Source organism: Macaca thibetana, chromosome 2 (genome assembly GCF_024542745.1).
Source record: "Macaca thibetana thibetana isolate TM-01 chromosome 2, ASM2454274v1, whole genome shotgun sequence".
NCBI lineage: Eukaryota > Metazoa > Chordata > Mammalia > Primates > Cercopithecidae > Macaca > Macaca thibetana.
The window spans coordinates 150,242,052-150,265,359 of NC_065579.1; the positions used below are offsets into that span (position 1 = coordinate 150,242,052).

A 23,308-nucleotide genomic window follows, 5' to 3' on the forward strand; every position below is an offset into this window, starting at 1 on the left:
GAATTTAATTCTATTAATTGCAAGCTGATTGCTCTCTTGTTTTCAACAACGTACTGGGGCATAAGTGATTCCACAGACATGAGCAATTAAATTTGGGTCTCTTTGAAGAGACAGTTCCTGAAGTCAATGCTTGAAATTTTTTCTGGCCCCAGATCTCTTTGCCTGATTCTCTCTGGCAAACTAACCTGCCTGAAATGCGGCCTATGTCACCAATGAATCTACCAATCGTCTCCTAATTTCCTTTCACCATAACCTCCCTAAGAGCATTTTTGGAAGTGGCTTGAACTTTTCCATCCTCTGTTGCACATGAAGTCAGTTCCTTTGGGGAAAGATTTGGAGTTCTCTTTCTACAGTTTGTTTCTACCCCAAGCAAAATCTCTGAGCTGCAGCTCTGGAGCTGGGGTTAGGGACAATGGTGGGCTTTCCTGAAGCCCAGCCCACTTTAGGAGCTGAATGCTCAGTAGAATGAGATGAATAGCCTCAGGTCTCCTTGGCTTACCTCTCCCAACATGGAAATTCTGCCTAAGGGTGATTGGGGCCCTGGCAAACATTGCACAGCCACTGTTCTAAGAACGAGGGCTGGGTAGAAGGGAGTCTCCACCTCTGGGCCACATTCACCCAGAACTTGGCGTCAGCAACAGGTAGTTTGGGGCAGGATAAGAAATGTCCCACCTGGGAAGATACTCCTTCAACTGGAAACTAGGGTGGAGGGGAAAGGAACCCTGTGTTCTTGGTGGAAGCTTTGTGGAGTAGTTTCAAACTTACTGAGTTAGGAGGGGAAAGAAGAGAGTGGGTCTCAGTTCAAATACCACAGGCTCACTGTTCTTACTGAATTTTAGTGTATGTTCTTGAATAAATGTTTTTCAGTTGCTGTATGCATTTTGGACCATTTCCAGAGACTTTAAATGCTTGTTTTAAAATTTTTCACTGGTTTCAATGGAACTAGTTTCAATGGATAACAGGTTTGCAGAGTTCTTCACACTGTCATGGTGGAAGTGAACTGTCTTTTGGAACTTGTAATGTTTTCTTTTAGAAAGTGACTATTTAATACATATAGATCTTCATAGAAAAACAGTTTTCTGATTTAACGTGCATATAAATCACTTGGGGAACTTCTTTACAATCCTGGGATCCTACTCCAAGAGATTATGATTTTCCAGAACTAGGGTGATAGTCAAAAAGAAATCTGCATGTTTAGCAAGCTCCCTATGTGATTCTTTGAGAAAAAAATATACTAAAAAGACTAATGCTTACTACATAAGATTGAACTCTTCTTCTTCATTTTTTTTAAAACAAGTTCTATGTCTACTAAGGGGTTTTGCAGTTATGGTAGCATCAAACACTGGCTACTTAAACATTACAATTGTGTGTGTGTGTGTGTTGTGTTTACATCAAATCTAGAAATTCTGTCATTCTAAAAAGTGCTGCCTGTCTGGAGATGGGAAGTGCCACAGAATCACGGTTTAGGGCTGCCAAGAATCGAAGATGACAGAGGGCCCAAGGGCAAGGTTTCTCAGATTAGGGTTGGGAGATTAGAGTTGGGAGACCACCTGCCTGCCTCAGACTCTTGATTTTTCTCGTACCAGATCTGATTTTTCCTTGGTGTTGTCATTTGTAACCTTCCCTCAAAACAAAGAGAGAACACTGTAGTTTTTTCCTGCAACTGGTCTGATTTACACACCATCAAGTGGCAATATGTGCCTTTGGCAAGCGAATTAATGGGATTAAAACAGCTATCAAGCATGCTGCAGCAGAAAGATTCCCCCGCCCAGCCGCACATTGTTATCACTACGGTGAATCCTCAGAGTCATAATAGAAAATGAATATCATTTCATATTTTAAAACTCTAGACAGAAGCCATTAGCAATTTATTTTTCCCAAAGAACCAGCTAATTAAAATTGTAAATAAGATTGTGCTATGTTTGCATGTACTCCTGCGAGTCTCATGAAGAACCAGAGCATAGATAGCTAGATGACTGTTCTGTGCATATTACCACCCAACTTCCCTTCCATCTGCCCATACTCCCATCAGAGTAGAGGGCCACACTCAGGGGAAAGAAAATTTATGCAAAAGGCTTCCACAGCAGAAGGCAGAATTTAAAAAGAGGGAGACCCCAGAGAGCTCAGGAAAGCTGGGTGTCTGAGGCACTGTAAGAAGCAACAGAGGCCAGGCGCGGTGGCTCAAGCCTGTAATCCCAGCACTTTGGGAGGCCGAGACGGGCGGATCACGAGGTCAGGAGATCGAGACCATCCTGGTTGACACGGTGAAACCCCGTCTCTACTAAAAAATACAAAAAAAAAACTAGCCGGGCGAGGTGGCGGGCGCCTGTAGTCCCAGCTACTCGGGAGGCTGAGGCAGGAGAATGGCGTGAACCCGGGAGGCGGAGCTTGCAGTGAGCCAAGATTGCGCCACTGCACTCCAGCCTGGGCGGCAGAGCGAGACTCTGTCTCCAAAAAAAAAAAAAAAAAAAAAAAAAAAAAGAAGCAACAGAATATTTTCCTACTGGGTTTAGTAGGTGAGTTGTTGTTATTATTATCATTATTAATTGAAGATCAAAAGAACTGGATTTCCAAGTGGGAAATTCAAAAACACATGTTATGACAAAAAATCTAAAGATCAACCAATTTTAACTTTTTTTCATTTTATTTATATACTATATTTAGTAGGGTATCACTCCCACACTCTTGGTATGTTAACAATTGATGGCCTCTCCTGGTACCAATTCATAGATAAAATTTAGAAAATTTCTGATTTTTCTTCTGTGATTTAATAATATGCAATTATTTCTTTGTATTACAGATTGAACTGCAGAGCCCCAAAATTTATATGTTGAAGCTCTAACACCCAAGTACGATAAAAAGTGATCGCATGTAGAGACAGGGTGTTTAAAGAGGTAATTAAATTAAAATGAGGCCATTAGGATGGGATCTAATCCAATCTGAGTGGTATCTTTATATAAAAAGAGGAGGTTAAGACATACAGAGAGATACCAGGGGTGTGTGCTCACAGAGAAAAGGCCACCTGGCAGCACAGTGAGAAGGTAGCCATCTGCAAGCCAAGAAGAGAGGCCTCAAGAGAAACTAAACCTGCCATCACCTTGATCTTGAACTTTTAGATTCCAGAACTGTGAGTAAACAAATTTCTGTTGCTCAAATTTCTGTTACTCACCCAGTCCATGACATTGTTATGGCAGCCCTAGCAAATTAATACTCTCAGTAATGGTCACCTTTGCTGGAATTGGGTCTTCAACCAATGTATAAAAACTTGACATGTGAAAATAAAACTGAACAGGTAAGTTATTAGTTGATCATTTTCAGTCACAAAATGATATACCTAGGACTTCGTTAAATTATAAGTTCTTTAGTACATTATAGAGTTACTTCAATTCACAGGCCATTAATTTCTACCAACGAATGAACAATCATCATTAAGTCAATGCAGATTATTGATTGAAAAATGTACCTGACCTGACCACCCCCCATCTAAATTGGGCCCTTTTCTTAAACTCTGTCATAACATCCCTTCCTTTTCCAACATAAGACTTATTAGTTTGTAATTATATATTTATTTGTGAGATTATATACTTAACATCTATCTCCCCGCTGGACTCTCCATGAGACATAATCATCTCTGTCTTGTTCACCACTATATGCTCAGTATCCAATACAATGTCTGATCTTTAATTATTTGTTAAATGAGTGAATAAACAAGTGATAAGGTTCTTAGAACCTTAAGTTGGGGAGGTTGATTGACAGGTTTTAGGATTCCCCTGTATCTCCAGAAACTGTCTTTAAAAATGTGTTCATATACATTTCTCTGAAGAGAGGATTCACAACCTTCATTTGATTTCAAAGGGATCTGTGCACTACCCGAAACATAAGGAACCGCTGGCCTATTTCCGTGTGGTAAAACAAGATTCAATACCAGAAGATTTACCTGCAGCCTAAAACAAAGTATGCTATATTTACATTTACATGTAATACATGTAATACATATACCCACATGTGTGGGTATATGTATATGTGTGTGTATAATTTCCAAGAACAGAAATGCTGCAGTGAATTTATGGAACAATCCACATTCCCACTTCCCCTGAGTAACTGATCATTCCTGTAGTCACTGAGCTCGAGCAGTAGCCACTTGCATACATTTGTTTCTTGGCAGCAACATCCATCACCCAGGCCAGAGAAAAGGAATCTGTAATTCCCTCCTTTCACCTGCTTGGGATGCTGACATCCCTCTTTGCAGGAAGCTTCTTTTAATAACAAACGTTAAACCTCCCATTTAACGAAGGCACCCGGCCATGTTTATCAAGCAAAGGCGTGCAGGCAATTTGATCCAAAAACCCTGGGATTTCCCTTCCCTCACCCTGAAGCCAGAGAGGAGATCCAGACTAATCAGGCCAAGGAGGCCTCTGAGTGCTGTGTGCATTCACGGTGAGGGAGGCTACTAGATGGGCTGGGACACACTAATTGGCTATTGTATACTAAATCTCTTCTCTCTCCCAGTTCCAGAAGATACTTCCCTTCAGTAAATTTCCTTCCTTAAAATGGAGACTTCAACAGTAAATCTGTCCGAAGAAAGGTTTTTGATGTGCTGTTAACTCTCAGTTATCCATACTAGCAGAGAAGAGCAGTTGTACAGATAATTCAAAACCAAAGGCTCTTTTGATTTAACTTTGAAGTTCACTGTTTCTAGGGGCTTAGTGGTGGATTTACCTCCCTAATTATGGTTGTCTTTGTTTCTTATTAAAATGAGTTTGTCTGCCTTAGGGCCAGGCAGTTGGGTGATGTGAAAATTCTGGCACAGAATTTGTAAAACTCACCAGGGAAAATCCACAAGGCACACAAATAATCAGACTTGATTAGATTTGAGTTCACGTTCTTAATCACCTGTTATCAATTGCTTTGCTACTCTACATTAAAGGGAGACAGAAATGAGATATATTTACAGGAGACCAGTGGGAAGAGAATGAGTCTTTATATTTAGATGAAGACACAAGACTGTGTTGTGGCCAAGACTGATAACACAATCAGTGTTGATGATTTTCCTGCCTGGTCTCACAACCTTCATCTGCCTGGTCTCACAACCTTCATCAATACAGCCAGAGTGATCTTTCTATGCAAGTCTCATGATGTTCACCTCTACCTAACATCCTTCAGTGTGCTAGTCATTAGAGCTGTTCACAACCATTCTGCTCTCTCCTTCCCAGCATGTGATAGGACTGCACGATGTCCCCAGCCACTTCAAATTAGACGTGGTTCTGTGATTGGCATTGGCCAATGGAATGTAAGCAAATGTGTCACTTCTAGTTGGAAGGTTTCAGAGCCAGCGTGTGTCCAGCATTTGTCCTTGGGTACATGCTTCGTCTGGCAAGGCTGGCAGCATCTGAGCTGGCAGATCTGAGCTGGTGGCTATACCATCAGCCCAGGTCTCCCTGGGTGGCTATGAAGCAGAGCTCCTACAAGCTAGGGATGGGTGTGTGGTAGGAACAATAAACAAACCTCTGTTGTTTTCAACCACTGAGATTTCAAGGTTCTTAGTTAACTCAGCATATCCCTATCACTACATATATCAAGCTGCACCATGATTGTCTAAGTTTTCTTTCTCTAGTTAGACATTGAACAACTTGAAGCCAGAATTATTTAATTAAAAGTAATGGCAAAAGCGCAATTACTTTTGCATCAACCTAAAATATTTCTTCTCCAGTGTGTTAATTCCGGTGCACAGCATATTTAAAAGAGCCTGGTAGAAAATGAAATTCTCTTCCTTCTTGGCCTCTGTGATTCACCTTGTTTCTGTTTTTCTAACACTTGCTCCACTCCCAACATCATCAGCTACAATGATAAGCTGTCTTTGTTTCTCAGATATATGAGGAAGGGTGGAGCTAGTCTTCTGGACCAATAATTCAGGTAGGAAGAGCTGGTGGAGGAGACAGGCATTCTTAGGCTGCAGGAGTTTGAAATATAGTGGCTTCAAGGAGCAGACACAATTTTGAAATAAAGGGTAACCATGCAGGGAAACAAAAATATATCCCTAAGTGTTAGGTTTATGAAGAATAAGAGTGGTCGTATGGACTGAACTCCTCCATCCTTATCATTATCATAACACCAGCGTTTACTGATGACTTACTATGTGCCAGGCGCCGTTCTCATTGTTTTACAGTTAACACATTAAATCCTTGCAACAACCTTATATAGTAGCTATTATTATTTCCATTTTATATATAAGGAAACTGAAGCATAGAGAGGTACAGTAAGTTCTATCTGGCCACACAGTTAGCAAACATCCCTCTCTGAGTGTTCAGCATCTGCCTGAACACTGCCCATCATGGAGAGCTCACTATCCTCTACTGCATCCCACCCCACCTCCCGCTCTGAGCCATGTCCTGCCTCCCCCTCAAACTGCCATCCCCTGAACATTTCTGCCTTCTAAACAAACATAAAGCAATTCTACTCTTTTCTCTTTAAGGCAGTCCTTTAAATATTCGAAGGCAGCAATCACATGTTCCTTAGGGTTTCTCTTCCCCAGTCTAAACAGCCCCAGGTCACTCAACCATTTCCAATGTGCCACAGCTTGAGGCCCCTCACCATCCCAGCTCAGTGACTCACATATGCTGGGGACAAAAAAAACGTTGGCTAAGTCAGTGAAGTGGAACTGGTGGAACTCGCCCTTCTAGACTTGAGCTGAGCCAATGCCTCCTACAACCCCCGGCACATTCTTTCACTGTGTAAAGCAGGATCTGGAGGCATAATCGGCTGCAGGAACAGCTGGCTGGCCACATGCCCTGCACTCATCCTCATTCCAACAAATGGAATACCAAAGGGTCCGCATGTTCACAGTTCTTCCTTGAGTGGAAAGTCTGTTTCTGTCCCTCCTCCCCTTTCTCCCCACTCTCCCACTCCCAGAGGCAGCCCTGAGAACAGCCCCTCAGCTCACCATAGAGTTCATGGCAAAGTGATTGTGCTGCGTCTGGAGGTCGAGGGCGTACTGGTAGCTGACTCCGATCTCCGTGTGGCTCTGTAGGAATAACTCCTTGTTGTGGCTTATCCAGTCGAACATCTAGAGGGGACAAGAAAGCACAGCGTAATCAGAATAGTCATGGGTCGAAAAGGGCAAAACTTTCCGAGCTAGTGGAAGGGGGAAAAGCTCTCTTGCTGCTCAGTTATTGTTCTGAGTCGGAGAGTCTTAATGGGGTGGGCCACAGCCTGGTTTCTCAGGAGGGCCCTCACTTTTAGCTTAAGAACCCACCAGCACTTTGGGAGGCTGAGGCGGGCGGATCACAAGGTCAGGAGACTGAGACCATGGTGAAACCCCGTCTCTACTAAAAATACAAAAAATTAGCCGGGCGCGGTGGCGGGTGCCTGTAGTCTCAGCTACTCGGGAGGCTGAGGCAGGAGAATGGCGTGAACCCGGGAGGTGGAGCTTGCAGTGAGCCGAGATTGCGCCACTGCACTCCAGCCTGGGCGACAGAGCGAGACTCCGTCTCAAAAAAAATAAAAAAAGAACCCACCAGCAGCCACTGTGTTGCGTTACAGAGCCTAAGGGAAAAAGAGAAAATGAGTGAGATGATTGGGAGATGGGAGAGGAAGCTGTTTACCATTCCCAGCATGCTTGCTTTAGGGACAGGTGCTGAGGAGACAAGCTGGGAGGCTTAATGCATCTCCTGCTGCACTAGTAGAAGACAGAAATCTTTGAAGAAAGCAACAGGGACATCCTTACTCGCCTCTGCCCCTCTTATACACTGCCCAGCCACACACAATGTTGAATTGATTCTGAACTGAATCAACTTTTCTCATAACTCTGCAGCCTCACGATTCCAGGGTTTCTGCTATAACCAACTGGGAAGCAGAAAATGAGGGTTTTAAGGGTGGTATAAGTACTGCCTGGTGCTAGCACAGTGGGCATTGAGCCATCTTCCTCCTCCTAACTCCATACCCTGGTTTTCACTTAGGTATCCAGCCGTCTTCCAGGCAGCCCACATACTTCAATGGGAGCTGACCAGAACCCCTGGCTCTTTGGGACACCAGACCTAAGCCAACCAGTGCATGACATTTCCCAACCAATGGGATTGTCTCAGATATAAGAATGTGATCCAATTTAATACAATAAAACACAAGGGAATTTTGCTAGAAACTTATAGGAAAACAGAATCCTAGTTATTTAGTTATAACTTCTCTTCCTCCAGTATTGTTGTATGTGGCTCTGACCTCAAATTGTTGCAGCCATTCTTCTGGCAGCCTAAGGGTGAAGCCAATGGGTAGAGAAAGGGTGGAGCCAAGACAACTGCAGGAAGCAGGCAGAGCCCTGGCTGAGCGTTGTCTGGTTTCCACTTTGTCTCTGGACTTCCTTGGACCTCAGCCAATAAATCCTCTTTATTATTAAAGCCAGTTGAAGTTGGACTTTCTGTAATTTTCTGTCCAGAGCAGAAAATTCTACTCTTTTCTCTTTAAGGCAGCCCTTTAAATATTTGAAGGTAGCCATCACATGTCCCTTACAGTTCTCTCTTCCCCAGAGGAATGAGGACTGGAAGGGAAGAGAAAATGGTTAGGAGGCTGCTACAGAAAACCTGATGAGGGTGAGGACCTAGAAACTCAACCATTTCCAATGTGCCATAGCCCGAGGCTCCTCATCATCTCAGCTCAGTGACTCACACATGCGGAAGACCAAAATACAATGGTTAAGTGAGCAAAAGCCAGGAAAGGTGTGAAAGAGTACATTTGGAGAAGAGAACTGCACTACTTAAGCCTCACACTGCATTTGGGATGGACTAAAGGCCGCAGCCCAGTTGCAGAGTGGAGCAGGAAGCAGCTGAGAACAGAAGCAGGCTAAGAAGTGGCCATAATTGTACCAGCTTTCCGGAGCCAGAACTGCAGCCTTATCCAATTATGTCCCTTTAACAGAAGAGTGAATTGACTATTTCAATTACATTCAACCAATATTTATGGGACACCTGCTATATGCCAGGGACCGCTGGAGGTGACATGAGGCAAAAATGACTAAAATATGGTTCTTGAGTATTAGTGGCTTACAGGCTAATGTGGAAAGTTGACATGGACTCAGATACAACTTTATTACAATCTGGCACACAATGTGATTAAAATTACAACTCAAAAAACATCTACTGATAAGATAGAGGTGAATACTGGCTGTTGAGGGAGCACAGAAGCGGACACCTCACCTATCCTTGAGGAGATGGGGAAGAGCAGAGAAGGCTTCTCAGAGGAGGTGACATCTGAGTCGAGCCTCGATTCAGGTAGGAATCAGCGAGGTGAAGGCCAGTGGGATGCATGCTCAGGCAAAGCAACAGAACTGGGGCAGCCTACTGTGTTGAGGACAATGAAGGGTCCTCAGCTGTGTTCTGGAGCCTGACATCAAGGAGGATGTGGGGAGGTAGGTGGGACAGGCTGACCACAAAGAGCCTTGCACACAGGCTTCAGGGAACCTAGACCACACATTGTCGGCTGCCAGGTGTTGGTGGAAGGTTTTAAGCTGGGTTGTGAAGTGTGAAGTGAGCTTTGATGGCAGTGAGGGATGTGGACTGGAAGGGAAGAGAAAAATGGCTAGAAGGCTGCTCCAGAAATCCTGACGAGGGCGAGGACCTGGAATCCTGGATTAGGGGAGTGGCAGTAGAGTCTGAGAAACTGGCAGATTTGAAAGCTACTAGGAGGATTGGGGACTTGGTTGTTTAGAGAGGAGAAGGTGGGGAAGAGGTAGAGAGAACAGCCAGGCTTCTGGCATGGCACCCTGAGTCCTGGTAATAAAAAGTACCACCACAGATGCTGCCTCAACAGTAAGGTAGGAAGCTTGGGTGGGAAATAGTATGTTCTGTTCTAGATGTGCTGAGTTTGGGAGGCTTATGAGAGGGGAGGTATCCAGTAGGCAGTTATTTGTGTCTAAAGGTCAGGAGAGAGACATCAGGGCTGTAACAACCCACACTTAAGTATAAAAACATCACCTTCCAAAGGCAAACGTGCATGATTTGGAGATTATTCTCCCTTTTGAATTACACTTCCATCTACTTACACTGACAGTAAAGAAAGGACGAAAGGACCATTCTTTACTTCTGAGTGTCAGAGGATTTATTTCAGGCTGGGGCTCCTGTAGAGGTTGGGTCGATATTTGTGCTTTGTGCACTATACGGGGTCCTCCAGCCTCAGCTACCCTCACATCACAGGCATTTGTTCAAGGCTTTTATTTTTTCTTCTTTAATTATTATTAAGGACAAGAAGGAAAAGACAGACGCCCCAGGAATTTAGAGGACTCTCATTCTGTAATTTTATCTTTAAAAGCCTGCCTCCCAGCCCTATTTTAAAATAATTTCTCATTTCTTTTCTTTATTGACAAAAGAATCAATAAAGTTAATGAAAGTCTGAAATGCCTGAAGTCCTTGGAACTTGTGATGAAAATGCTCACTCCATACACTTTCTTGGATGTCTCAGTGGCCGATAAGTGACCTTCCCTGTATTTTATGTTAAATGGTGATTTAGATATGCAAATAAGTAGATGACTTATGTGCTGGCACCAGAACGATTAGATTGCTTGGCACCAGATCCCTCGACCACAGAGTAGGGAAAGCTGAACACCAGCCAATTAGGGGAAAGCAATGCAAAAATGAGTTAAAGAAAGGTGAGAGTTGAGAGTGCTGAAGGAACTGTGCACCTTGCTGAATCAGCTTCTTACAGAATGAGGCTGCGCCCATGTCATCCCAACTGATTTTGCCTCCTATATTTGGAGCATACCAGCTTGTCACTGGGGTCTGGGACATTCTGGAAAAGTTTAGCTGTCACTGGAGGTGGTGCTCCAAAGAGGCGACACACATCTCAGCAGAGAGAAAAAGACCTGCTCTGGGGATTAGATGGTCTCATGTGATGTCAGGAGCTAGGGTTTCCTAAGGGACAATCACAAGTCTTCTCTGGGCCTAAACTTGCTGCCTACTTGCATATAATCCTCACCTTTGCAAGGCTGGCTGTCTGCAAGGGTCATAGTCATCTCTGTTGCATTCAGTGGAACTGGTGGCAGAGGTAGAATGTGTGCATGCATGAATGCATGCATGTGCATGTATATATACAGTCAAGTGAGATGAGGACTAGGCTGGTTCCAGGCCCAGCTCTGTCACTAACTCCACATGAGACTGTGGAAGAATCACTTCATTTCTGGTCTTCTCCTCATTTGCAAGAGATAGTGGTTTGCAGAATGGAGGTAAGCATCCTGCTTTATAATAGGCTCAATCTGGAAATGTACAGAATGCGTTTTTTCCACCCAAAATAAAAAATAGTTTTGTTGATTCTCCTGGATCAGAAGATATGTTCATTGCTACAACTTACACTTCTATCTTTTTGAATAAAATAATGTCAGTGAGAAAAATGGCATTATTTTATAGCCAGAGAAGCTTCTGGGCTTGGTCATGGGTGCCTGTAATCCCAGCTACTTGGGAGGCTGAGGCAGAAGAATCACTTGAACCCGGGAGGCAGAGGTTGCAGTGAGCTGAGATTGTGCCACTGCACTCTAGCCCAGGCCATAGTGTGAAACTCCATCTCAAAAAAAAAAAAAAAAAAGAAGAAGGGAAGAAGGGAAGCTTCTTAGTCTCAGCCCTGACAATTGTGTGATGCTTTAGAGTTCAAAATGTTCACTCACCCTTCATCATTACATTGCATCCATAAAACAATCCCACAAGGTGCTATCATCAGGCCCACTTCACAGGCAGGAAAACAGGTTCAGGGAAGTAAATTCCAGGGTGTAGATTTAATTCATTCACCATTGAGCCATGCTTTGGGGACACCGCCCTGCCTCCTGCTCATATGGCTGTAAGACTTGCTCTGCTTGAGCTCCACAGGGCAGTTATCCTTAAAAGTTAGCTGAAAGGGCACTGCGGTACTCCAGCTGGGGTAAGGTGCTATTCCTCAATAGGAACATTCCCCTGCCATTATCTAGCCTGCTCCTCCTTCTCTGCCTCCTCCTTCTTCTCCTCTTCCTCCACTGCCTGCCCCACCAAGATGGAATACCAGATGTCTGGGGACAGCTGATTCAAATAGCTCTAGTTCTCTCAGTACTCACTGAATGAATGAATGAATGAATGAATGAATGAATGAATGAATGCTGAGTTGGACATAGGTTCTTCGGTTGCTAGTGTCCAGATAAGTAGACTCTTTCTAAGCTCCCTTCCAGCTAGGACATTTTAAACTAAAAATATCTCCAAAGTGTCTTCAAACTTGTCTTTGTTTTTTGAGAAGCCACAAATGGTGAGTTCAACAAAATGTAATATAACAAAAAAAATTCTACAAAGAGGAAAGTTCATGTCTAAATAATGAAATTGTATCTCTTTGAAATCAACATAGTTTAGTCTCATTAAGAAGATAGATGTTACACATAAGACATTTGGGGTTTTTTTTTCCCCCTTTTCTTTTGGGGTTTTGTTTTTAACCAAGCTAAGTAAATTTTTTTTCTGCTGGCTAAAATCCAGTGAAAATATACAAATCTAGTTCTTAATACAGTAAATGTTAAATGAATCTATTTAAATGCAAATTAGGAAAACAAACAGAAACCTTTTTCTCCTTTCAATGATAGGAATAGCTAAAATGTTATTATTGTTCTTTTTTTAAAGAAGCATAAATTATTTCATAGGACAAGTATATTAAGAATCTTGTGTTTATTTTCCTTCATTTGCCAAATTTAGCAAAAGCATCTGATTTAGAGTTTTAACTTTCAAACCACCTTACTATCTATTGTTAGTATTTTATACTGTAATTATAGATTACATTGGTATTAAATATGTTCATATTCAGCTTTGATGAGCTGATTAAGAGGACACAAGACAACCAATGGCTTTTCTTTGCCTAAATATGCACATCCCAACAGCAACCATGTTCACTATACCCTGTGTACACTACAGTGGATCATCCATAAAAGCTTGTGCCCTGGAGAGAACCAACAACCTCCTTGCAGGTGAACCTTGTTATATCTGGGAAACTAGCTGTCCAGTTAATTCCAAAATAAAATTTTATGAGTGTGAGAGCGCAAGGAACAGAATTCAAATCAGTACAGACTCTGCTGAATAAACTTTGACAAGCTTTATCATTGGTCTCAAACTCAGTTCCTTATCTGTAAAATGTGGGTAACAATTTAAACTACTTAAACCTTAGGGTATCAGGGAGATTCAAATAAAATGATGGTTATGAAAATGCTTTGTTAAGTGCTACACATATGATAGATTTTGAAATCCACATATGAGCATATATTCTATTGCACATATTTTCCAAATGTTTTTCATTATAGTAAAAAACAGAGGAAAGGTGTGAATTTAAGATTGCAGTAGCCGGGGAATCACACCTGCAGCTCACATGAAAAACATCCACAGTCTGCCCACTTGACATGCACCCTCAGAGTGACCACAGGGCACTGCACAGACACAGCCCAAAGGTGCCTGTCCATCCTCCCACCACCTCCACCTTCACGCACTCAGAGGCCCAGACACCCTCTCAGGGCTCTGCCTGAGGGCACTGGTGCCTTCCTGCTGTCCCTGGGTGGCCTGACCAGGGAATCTTACTTCCTCTTGGCTTGCTTCCAGACTCTTCCTTCCCCACCCTCTCTGCCACACCTCAACTCTCACTATTAGAGACTCAGTCCCTTTGGCTCTTAACAGTTTTTCACTCAGGTGAGATGCCTATTAAAATGCAATTTTTCCTGCAATCCCTCCTGCAATTAGTTTATCCTAAATATAGAAACAGTTTAGTAAGAGGGCAAGGTCCTTTGTGAACATGACCCAGGGATGAGATCCTACAAAGTGGCAGAGAGGTCCTAGAGAGAAGGAGGGAAGCCCTAAAATAGACTTGAGAATCAAAGGCAAAATCCCCCCCCACTTTGCAATTTTGCTTTCATGGAACTTGGACTGACCCAGGACACATTTTCTTGTGCAAATAGGGTAACACACAGACCTCATGTGTGTATATTCTGGCCCAGGACCCCCAAGACCCTTCTTGGTTTTCAGTTATCCACTCTCCTAGAATTGAGCTTTGCTAGTTTTCCAAAAACAAAAAGGTGGAGAGAGAAAAAAAAAGAAACATAAAGGACCCCAAAATGTGGCGTTATCTCCAGGTTCCAAGAATTCCTTACTGAAAGAATGTGACACCTCACCTCTTTTGTATCCTGCAAACCCTGCAGGCCACAGGGTATTCAGGTTCTGAAGAGATCATTACATGGATATCCACAGACAGGGGAGGCAGCTGGGATATGGGCCTGAGAGGCTGTAGGTGTAATAAATATCTCTTGAAGCACTGCTTGTTTCCTTCGTGTTTTTGGCATGTCAGTTGGCATACTTTTATATATTGTGTAAAAGAGAAGCCATTTTTGTCTTTTGTCATAAATCCAGTCTGCTCAAGGAAGGACAGCACAGCCTGGTTACCTGGGAGACACTTTCACTGTATCTTCAGTAACTGGCCAGGATGCCAAACATCTCACTGACCAGGCCACGTCTCTGACCTGTAAACATGCTACGATCCCCTAACTGACTTCTTACACCTTCCATACCCAAACTGCTTAAATCTCAAATCCCATGTCTAACACCCTTACATGTTACTCACAATCTAGAACAGGTCTGATTTCTCCGTAAAACAGCCAAATATCCCACTACGAGCAAAGGGTTAACAAAACCCTTTCCCCTCTTACATGGTAACTTGACCTTCAGTTAACATCCAAGTTCAGCTTCCCTGAAAACAGATAAAAGATGGTATGTGCCAACATGTTGCTAAATCATGTTTCTTATGGTAAAAAATACCCCCTGCTTCACAAATTTCATCTGGATTGGGAGGAACTGTAAGTGAACTGCAAACACCTGATGGGTACACCATATCTTGGACATCCTTGAGGTGGTGATTTTTATAACTGCAATGTTCATTGCAGAAACTCTGGGAGCTGTGCCAATGGAGTTGTTACCAAACATACTGGTTCCCATGGGGCATGGAGTTTATAAGCCATGGCAGCTCCTGCAGCTGCCCAAAGCAGATCTTATCTCCTTGCACCTAAGCGAATGGCTGAGCTGAACTGCTGTAAGCACTGCTCTGCTGGCAAGCTGTGGTTCCCGTGTTATATCATTCTCAGTAGATCAGTACCCAAGATGGCCCATGGAAGTCTCATAAGTCCAAGTGTTTAGTAGGACCTAAGAAGACTCCCTGGTAGGTGCTGTGCTCATATTTCAGAGCCAAACTATACCTACAACAGTACTAAGCCTCTTGTCTTCTTTTTCTTCCTCTTCCCTTCTCTCCATAACAATTTATCTCCATGATATGTTAATGTTATCTCCATAACGTCAATAATGATGATGGTTATGACAATTGCAACAGCTAAGATTTGTTAAATGCTCCCTATGTGACAGATACTGTACTAAGCACTTTATATATATTAACTCACTTAATCCTCCTAATAACCTCATAATTATCTCCCCAATATTAACCCTCAATATCATCATCTCCATTTTATGAATTAGGAAACTAAGGCATCAAGAAACTAATTAACCTGTCCAAAGCCACACAGCTAATAAACATCAGTCAAAGTTTCAAACCCAGGAGGTCTAGTTCCAGAGTTGATGCTCTTAACCCTGCTGCTAAGCCCTCCAGTGAGCTCAGAGCTTCATTCTGTCTCTCCTTCTCTTCATCACCAAACTTTCAGAAGTGTGTTCTGCCCCTGCTGCCTTTGTTTTTCCTCCATCCACTTCCTCCTTCAGCCCTTAAAATATGGTTGCTTTTACTACTTTCTTGAGTTGACACCCACGATGAAAACCCGTCACTTCCTAGTTTCTGAATTCTTTATTCATCAGTTCTCATTCACTTTGACCTCATGTCAGAATCAGATTCAGTCCTTTCTGAAATTCCAACCTGTCTGCCCCGCAAGACCAGGTAATTTTCAGCAGCAGCTCATCTGGCTGCAGACACGATGAGTGTCTCTTCCTTCTTTCACAAGTCTCTAGACTTGTGAACATCTTCTCTGGAGAATCAGTGTTTTCACATACTTGAATTTTCTTCCTTGACACATCATATCTAGTCTCAATATGACAAAAATGATAGGAAAACTCTAATTTTGAAAGCTTACCAATCCTCCAATCCTACATTGACTTATCTAAACTTACCTCCCACTTCCCTGGCTGCCAATTTGTGGCTTCCTTTTGTGTCCCTCACAGCCTATTGTGACAATCTAAAGATGGACCTCTGTCCTCTACCCTTCATCCATCAAACCCTCTCCATGTGAATATCCACCGGGGTCCACAACTTTAACAACACTAATACTATTTCTTATTTCATGTGCCTGTGCCAAGAGCCTTCATAGTTTATGTCACATAATCCTCATAATAATGCTACAAGGAAGGTATTGTTAATTCCATTTTAAACATAGTGAAAACTCACTATTAAGAGGCCAAATAAATTGGCTAAGATCACACAGCTTGTAAGTGATGAAGATAAATTGGAATCTAGTGTCCACCTGAACCTAAATCCCATGCAAGTTCCTGTTTCATAATGTTCTCTAACCATAACTTCCCAGATAACTGACAAGAATAAATACATGCCAGGCTCTACACAATGAGGTTTACACACATTATCTCAATCCCCATAACAGCCTTATGAGGCAATAGATGCCATAATCACAACCTTTTTAATTTATTTGTTTATTTTAGGTAGAGAAACAGATTCAGAGAGATTAAGTAACTTGGTCATGGTCACACATTCTGGGTGGCATATTAAAGACTCAAATCTAGGTCTGCATAACTCCAAAAGTCATGCTTTTAAACCATTAAATTGTCTCCCAAATATACACTTAAATCCTGGACTATCTATAGTCACACAGTGCCTGCTATGGTTTGAATGTGCCCCCAAATTTCACATGTTGGAAACTTAATCCCCAAGTTCATATGTTGATGGCATTTGGAAGGGAGAGCTTTGGGAGGTAATTAGGATTAGATGAGGTCATCAAAGTGGGACGCTCCATGATGAAATTAGTGGCTTTAGAAGGCGAGGAAGAGGAACCTGAGCCAGCACACTTGCCCTGTCTCGACATGTGGTGCCCTCTGCCATGTTATGATGTAGCAAGTAGGTCCTCACAGGATGCTACAAGCTCTTGGACTTCCCAGCCTCCAGAATCATGAGCTAAATAAATCTTTCTCTATAAATTATCTAGTCTCAGGCATTATTTTATAGCAACAGAAAACAAACTAAGATAGTATCTATGGACTCAATATGAATATCCTCTTGATGTTCCACAAGCATCTCAAAACTACCACCTTTTCCTGTCTTCCCACACCTTCGCATCATCCCTCAGAGCTCAACTTTTTCTCTATTTTCTCAAATAACTCTGGAATATGCCTTTTACTTCCATTGCTGCTGCTACTTATCCATCAGCCCACCCTGCCTAGATAATAAATTAAAAATACTTGCCTATTTGGTCCCCTTACTCCATTCTGTCCCTTATACTTAGCCATCTGACCCCATCAGGTTCACCGCACTAATACATTGCTTTCCTATGTCATTCTCTCAGTCAAAATAATAAAAAGAAAACAAAAAACAAACCATATTGTTTCTGATACCTACAATGAAAAATCCAATCTTCCTAACCGGTATTTAAGTTCTCTCCCAACCCCAGACTGGTCCAAATCTACGTTATTATTTCACATCACTGTCCTACGCCAAGTATCTTTTGCAGCCAAATTGTTTTATTCACTGCCATGCAAACACACCATATTATGCTCATTCCATCCCTATATTGTGTCCACATTTCCCCCCACCATGAAATACCCACACTCAAATCTCCAGATTATTCCCATCCTTCAAAATTGAAGTCTCATCTCCTCCTGATGCCTTTCTTGACCAAATAAGCCCATACTGACTTCTTTTTCTTGGAAACTCATTTCTCTAGTGTTTTCGATAGTAGTTCTCAAACACAGCTTTAATTTAGAACTGTCTGAAATGTTTTCTTAAAAAAATATAACTTCATGGCTGGGCATGATGGCTCACACCTGTAATCCCAGCATTTTGGGAGGCGGAGGCAGAGGCTGGTGGATTACCTGAGGCCAGGAGCGACAGACCAGCTTGGCCAACAAGGCGAAACCCCATCTTGAATAAAAATACAAAAAATTAGCCAGGCGTGGTGGCAGGCACCTGTAGTCACACCTACTGGGGAGGCTAAGGCAGGAGAAACACTTGAACCCAGGAGGTGGAGGTTGCAGTGTGCCGAGATTGCACCACTGCACTCCAGCCTGGGTGAAAGAGTGAAACTCTGTCTCAAAAAACAAAAATTAAATAAATATATACATATAATATACATAAAAATTAAATATATATATATATATATATATATCCTCTCCTTCTAAAGCCACTAATTTCATCATGGGGCGTCCCACTTTGATGACCTCATCTAATCCTAATTACCTCCCAAAGCTCTCCCCTCCAAATGCCATCAACATATGAACTTGGGGATTAAGTTTCCAACATGTGAAATTTGGGGGCACATTCAAACCATAGCAGGCACTGTGTGACTATAGATAGTCCAGGATTTAAGTGTGTATTTGGGAGACAATTTAATGGTTCAAAAGCATGACTTTTGGAGTTATGCAGACCTAGATTTGAGTTTTTAATATGCCACCCAGAACGTGTGACCATGACCAAGTTACTTATATATATATCTTCCTAGGCCCTACCATTGATTTTCTGATTCCATAGAAGCTCTCCAGGTAACCTCAATATACCTGCATTTTTATTTAAAATGTTCATGTGGAGACTTATGGTCTGTCCATGACTAGCTGGTATCAGATTTAACCCTACTGTCTATTAGCTATTTGAAAGGCATTGGTCAATAACCAATATAGATCAAAGATCCTTGAAAGAGGGAAAGCATACAACGTAAGGCCCATATTCACCTCAGCTTTCTCCCTGAGGATATTTTCCTAACTGTGGAGCAGAGAAATAGAAGCTGAGCAGAGGGCAGCAATAGTCTTGATGGATATGAAAAATGGATATTAGTGTTCAGGGACTGGTAAGGAGGCTGAGATTTGGGTGACAAGATATTACAGTGGAAGGAGATGCAGAGGAGCTACTTAAAATCTTCACTAAAATTTCCCTCAGGTCCACAGCCAAATCCCAAGCTTTGCATATGCAGGACAAGACTCCAGAAAGTCTAGCAGAAAACAGCTATGAGAGATGGGGCATATTAAGAGCTAAACAGAAATTTTAGAGGTCACACAGTGCTGGGGAAATGCTGGGAGTTCTAATTCAAGCAGAGTAGAGAGGCTTTCACGAACTCTCTGGGCATTCATTTGGGACTCCAGAAACACCAAGCTATAGGAATAAGAGCCTTATCTTTAGAATAAGGGCTACACCCTAGGATTAATAAAAAGATAAAAATATACCTACTATACTGAAGTCTAAACCAAGGCTCAATGGGATCAAGATAATCTTTTGTAATTTAATTATATTCTAGAATAAGACTTCAAAATATTTAGGGAAAGATAAACTAACAAGAGCCTCTACAGTGTATCATCTACAATATCCACAATACAAGGTAAATCATAAGATATATAAAGAGACAGGGAAAAGTTACTGATAATCAAAACAATAAAATTGTCTATAGAAGATGATCGAGATATGAATTAGCAGACAAGGAAATAACTATGATTGACATCTTAAAGGGACAAAATGGATTAAAAACTGGAATGTTCCAGTGGAGAATCAGAATCTATAAAAAGAATTGCATGAACATTCTAGAATTGCAGAATATAATACTGAACTTAAGAATTCACTGGATGAGTGTAACAGCAGAATAGATGCAGCAGCAAGCAGGATGAATGAACTTGAAACAAATCAATAGAAAACAGCACACTGGGCAGGGAACAGTGGCTCATGCCTGTAATCCCAGCACTTTGGGAGGCCAAGGCAGAAAGATCATGAGGTCAGGAGTTTGAGACCAGCATGGCCAACAGGGTAAAAGCCCGTCTCTACTAAAAAGACAAAAATTAGCCAGGCGTGATGGCAGGTGCCTGTAATCCCAGCTACTTGGGAGGCTGAGGCAGAAGAATCACTTGAAACCGGAAGGCAGAGGTTTCAGTGAGCTGAGATCATGCCACTGCACTCCAGCCTGGGCAGGCAACAAGAGTGAAACTCCGCAAAAGAAGAAAAAAAAAAAGAAAGAAGGGGAGAGAGAGAGAGAGAAGAAAAGAGAGAAAGAGAGAGATAGGAAGGAAGGAAGGAAGGAAGGAAGGAAGGAAGGAAGGAAGGAAGGAAGGAAGGAAGGAAGGAAGGAAGGAAGGAAGGAAACAGAAGAAAGAAAACAGCACACTGAAGCACAGAGAGAAAAGCAAATAGAAGCACAAAATACAGCAGAAGAGATATGGGACATAACTAAAATATCTAGTGCAGTGCCGTCCAGTACAACCTTTTGTGATGACAGACATGTTCTATATCTGTCCTGTCCAGTTGGTGTGCCACTAGGTGCCTTTTGAATATTCGAAATGTGGCAAGTGAAACTGAGAAACTGAGTTTTTAATTTTATTTTTAAGCAGGGTGCAGTGGCTCACGCCTGTAATCCCAGCACTTTGGGAGGCCCAGCCAGGTGGATCACCTGAGGTCAGGAGTTCAAGACCAGCCTGGCCAACATGGCAAAACCCCGTCTCTACTAATAATACAAAAATTAGCCAGGCATGGTGGCGTGCGCCTGTAATCCCAGCTGCTTGGGAGGTTGAGGCAGGACAATCACTTGAACCCGGGAGGTGGAGGTTGCAGTGAGCTGGGATCACGCCACTGCACTCCAGCCTCGGCAACAAGAGCGCAACTCTGTCTCAAAAACAAACAAACGAACAAACAAAATTTATTTTTAATTAATTTTTTATTTGTATAAATTTAAAGGATACAAATATAATTTTGCTACATGGATAGATTGCATAGCAGTGAAGTCTGGGAACTTGTAGTTTATCTATCACCACAGTAGTGTATACTGTACTCACTAAGTTTAATTAGCCAGATGTGGCTACTGACTGCCCTGTTGGGTAGTATAGTTTTAACACAGGCATACTTAGAGTTCCAGAGGAAAGGAAAGAGAAAATGGGACATGATAGACTCTAAGGATAAGAAGGATATAGTATTCCTTCTAGAGTAGTATATTGGATATCGATTCCTTAACATTCATTTCACCCCAGATCATTTGTTCAAACCAGTCATACTGATTTCACTCCCCTTTTTATTTACAGGTTCAGGACTGGGCTTGTCTTAGTGAGTATGAACCAACGAAATTGAGGAGAGATTTTCTTAGAGCTTCTGGGAAAGAGAAGTCAATGTCTGCCTGTGTTTCTCCCTCCTTCTCCTGCTACCCCTATCACTTGGGGAATAGTGAAGCATGTTGCTCTGTTACAACTGGCAGCTGTCTTAGAACCATGAAGGGAAACAGCCTTGCAATGAAGCTCTGGGCCAAATGGTGAGATCTCAGCAGATGAGTGAGACAGAAAGATCCCGAGTGCCTGAAGACAGGCTCGCACTGATTCATCAATCTTAAAGCTCACATCATTGTCTCTGAATGACTACTTAAAATGTGAATACATTTCCTTGATATTTAAGCAAATTTTACTCGTCTTCTGTTTCTTGCAGCCCAAAGCATCCTGACACCCAGAGTCACATGCTCATGATGTTTAGTGTGCTTGTTCATTCACGTGTGGAGTGCTCATTGTATTCCAGACACTGGATTAGACACTGGGGATAAAAGATCAAGGCCACGGTCTAGTGAGGGGGACAGACACATTCCATATTCTGTTCATGTTAATAAAATGTGAAAAATACTATAAGAGACGTATATTGTGGGCGGACAGTAGAGGAGCACTTGGTCCTGAGGTAGGCAGAGGTAGGGTTAGGGAAAAGCATGGATGGCTTCTGGGTGGCAACACCTGGACAGCACTTGAAAGACAACAGGATTTCATCATGCAAAGAAGGTGTAGTTTGAAAGGGCATTTTAATCAGAGGAAATAGCTTGAGCAAAGGCCTGGAGGTTTAAAGCAGCAGCATAAAATGAGGGATAGAAAGAAGGGATAGTAGGAGATAGGGAGATGCCAGATCACAAAGGGCAAAAGATGCATTGGGGAACCACTGGAGGGGAGTGATAGCTCAGGTTTGCTTTTAACCCTGAAGTGAGTGTCTACACTGAGACCCTCCCAGATATACAGGCATTTATCTCATTGCAAAGGGGGGACCAAGCCAGCCTTGATATCATAGAACAAAAATCAACTAGCACATTGCAGACTGCTCACCAACTGATGGTCTCTGCCTCCACTTTCTCCTCCATTTTGTTCCCTCTCCCATTTTTTTTCACACAAACTCTTCAAAAGTCTGGGTCAAAGAAGATAAAGATCATAATATGATAATACATGAAAAGTACTGAGTATAGCATATGATACATAGCACATCCAGAATGCATGCTAGTCTCTTTCCACTTCCCTTGGGTTCAGACAAGATAAACTGGCAGTCACAACAAGTAGCTGCTGTCTGATTAGAGAAACTAAGACTGTGAAACTTCATGCTAAAATCACACACTGTTCTTGACAGATGAGCTGTAGTTCAGCTCTGTCTGGAGAAGTACACGCTCAATGCTAAGCCTTAAAAGGCCGCTCTCCTTGCTCTTGCCCTCCTCAAGTTAAGTGATGTAATAAAAAATCGCACCAAGTCATTAATATAAATATTTTCAGACTTTAAATGAGGTGTTTTTGCATTTTATTTCCAGCCTGTGAACCTGGATGCACTCTATTCCCTGCAGCAGTGGCAACACACTGACTACCCTCCTGTGGTGAAGGAATGGTCATCCAGGAGCCAGCAAGTCAAGCAGATGAGAAACAGGACTAACCAAGCCAGGAGTCAGCCCAGACAGCCCCGGGATATTGACTCTGAGTGGCCAAATTCCTTCCATTTGAACCACAAATGCTGATAAAATATTTTCAGGAACAGAGTGAGGGAATGTACTTCACTCACTTCCCAAAATGTAGACTTGAAGAGGTCAAATCCTATTTAATCCAGGCTGAGAAAATAATGCCCAACTTTATCCCAGAGCTAAATTTAGGCACTGAGATCTGGCCCTTGGCAAGTTAATTTAGATGAGCTAATGGTTGTTCCTGGCATAAGGGATACACTCAATAAATGGTAACTATTATTGTTACTGCAAAAATGGAGTGTCTGTTGTATGTTCTCATCCAGTCCTCCCACACATCCTAAAATCGGCTGTGCCAATCACTTGCACATCTGGGAACAAAGCTCCACATGAGGCTAAGGAGGAGGCAGCTCTTCATTCAGGAGCCCC

General features: G+C 42.4%; 1 protein-coding gene and 1 long non-coding RNA gene across 27 annotated transcripts in view; one reads left to right on the top strand and one right to left on the bottom strand.

Annotated features, from left to right (window-relative positions):
* KALRN (kalirin RhoGEF kinase) overlaps positions 1–23,308 on the bottom strand; it is a 708,666-nt gene that overhangs the window by 428,228 nt on the left and 257,130 nt on the right. For all 26 annotated transcript variants that reach the window (XM_050781536.1, XM_050781534.1, XM_050781532.1 and 23 more), the window contains exon 6: positions 6,941–7,063. In XM_050781536.1, coding sequence (XP_050637493.1) covers positions 6,941–7,063 — 123 coding nt within the window. The remainder of the gene's footprint in view (positions 1–6,940; positions 7,064–23,308) is intronic.
* Positions 19,791–22,940, top strand: LOC126949191 (uncharacterized). The gene is made up of 3 exons (XR_007723612.1): positions 19,791–19,959; positions 21,222–21,559; positions 22,739–22,940. It is a non-coding gene; the product is annotated as an uncharacterized LOC126949191 (long non-coding RNA).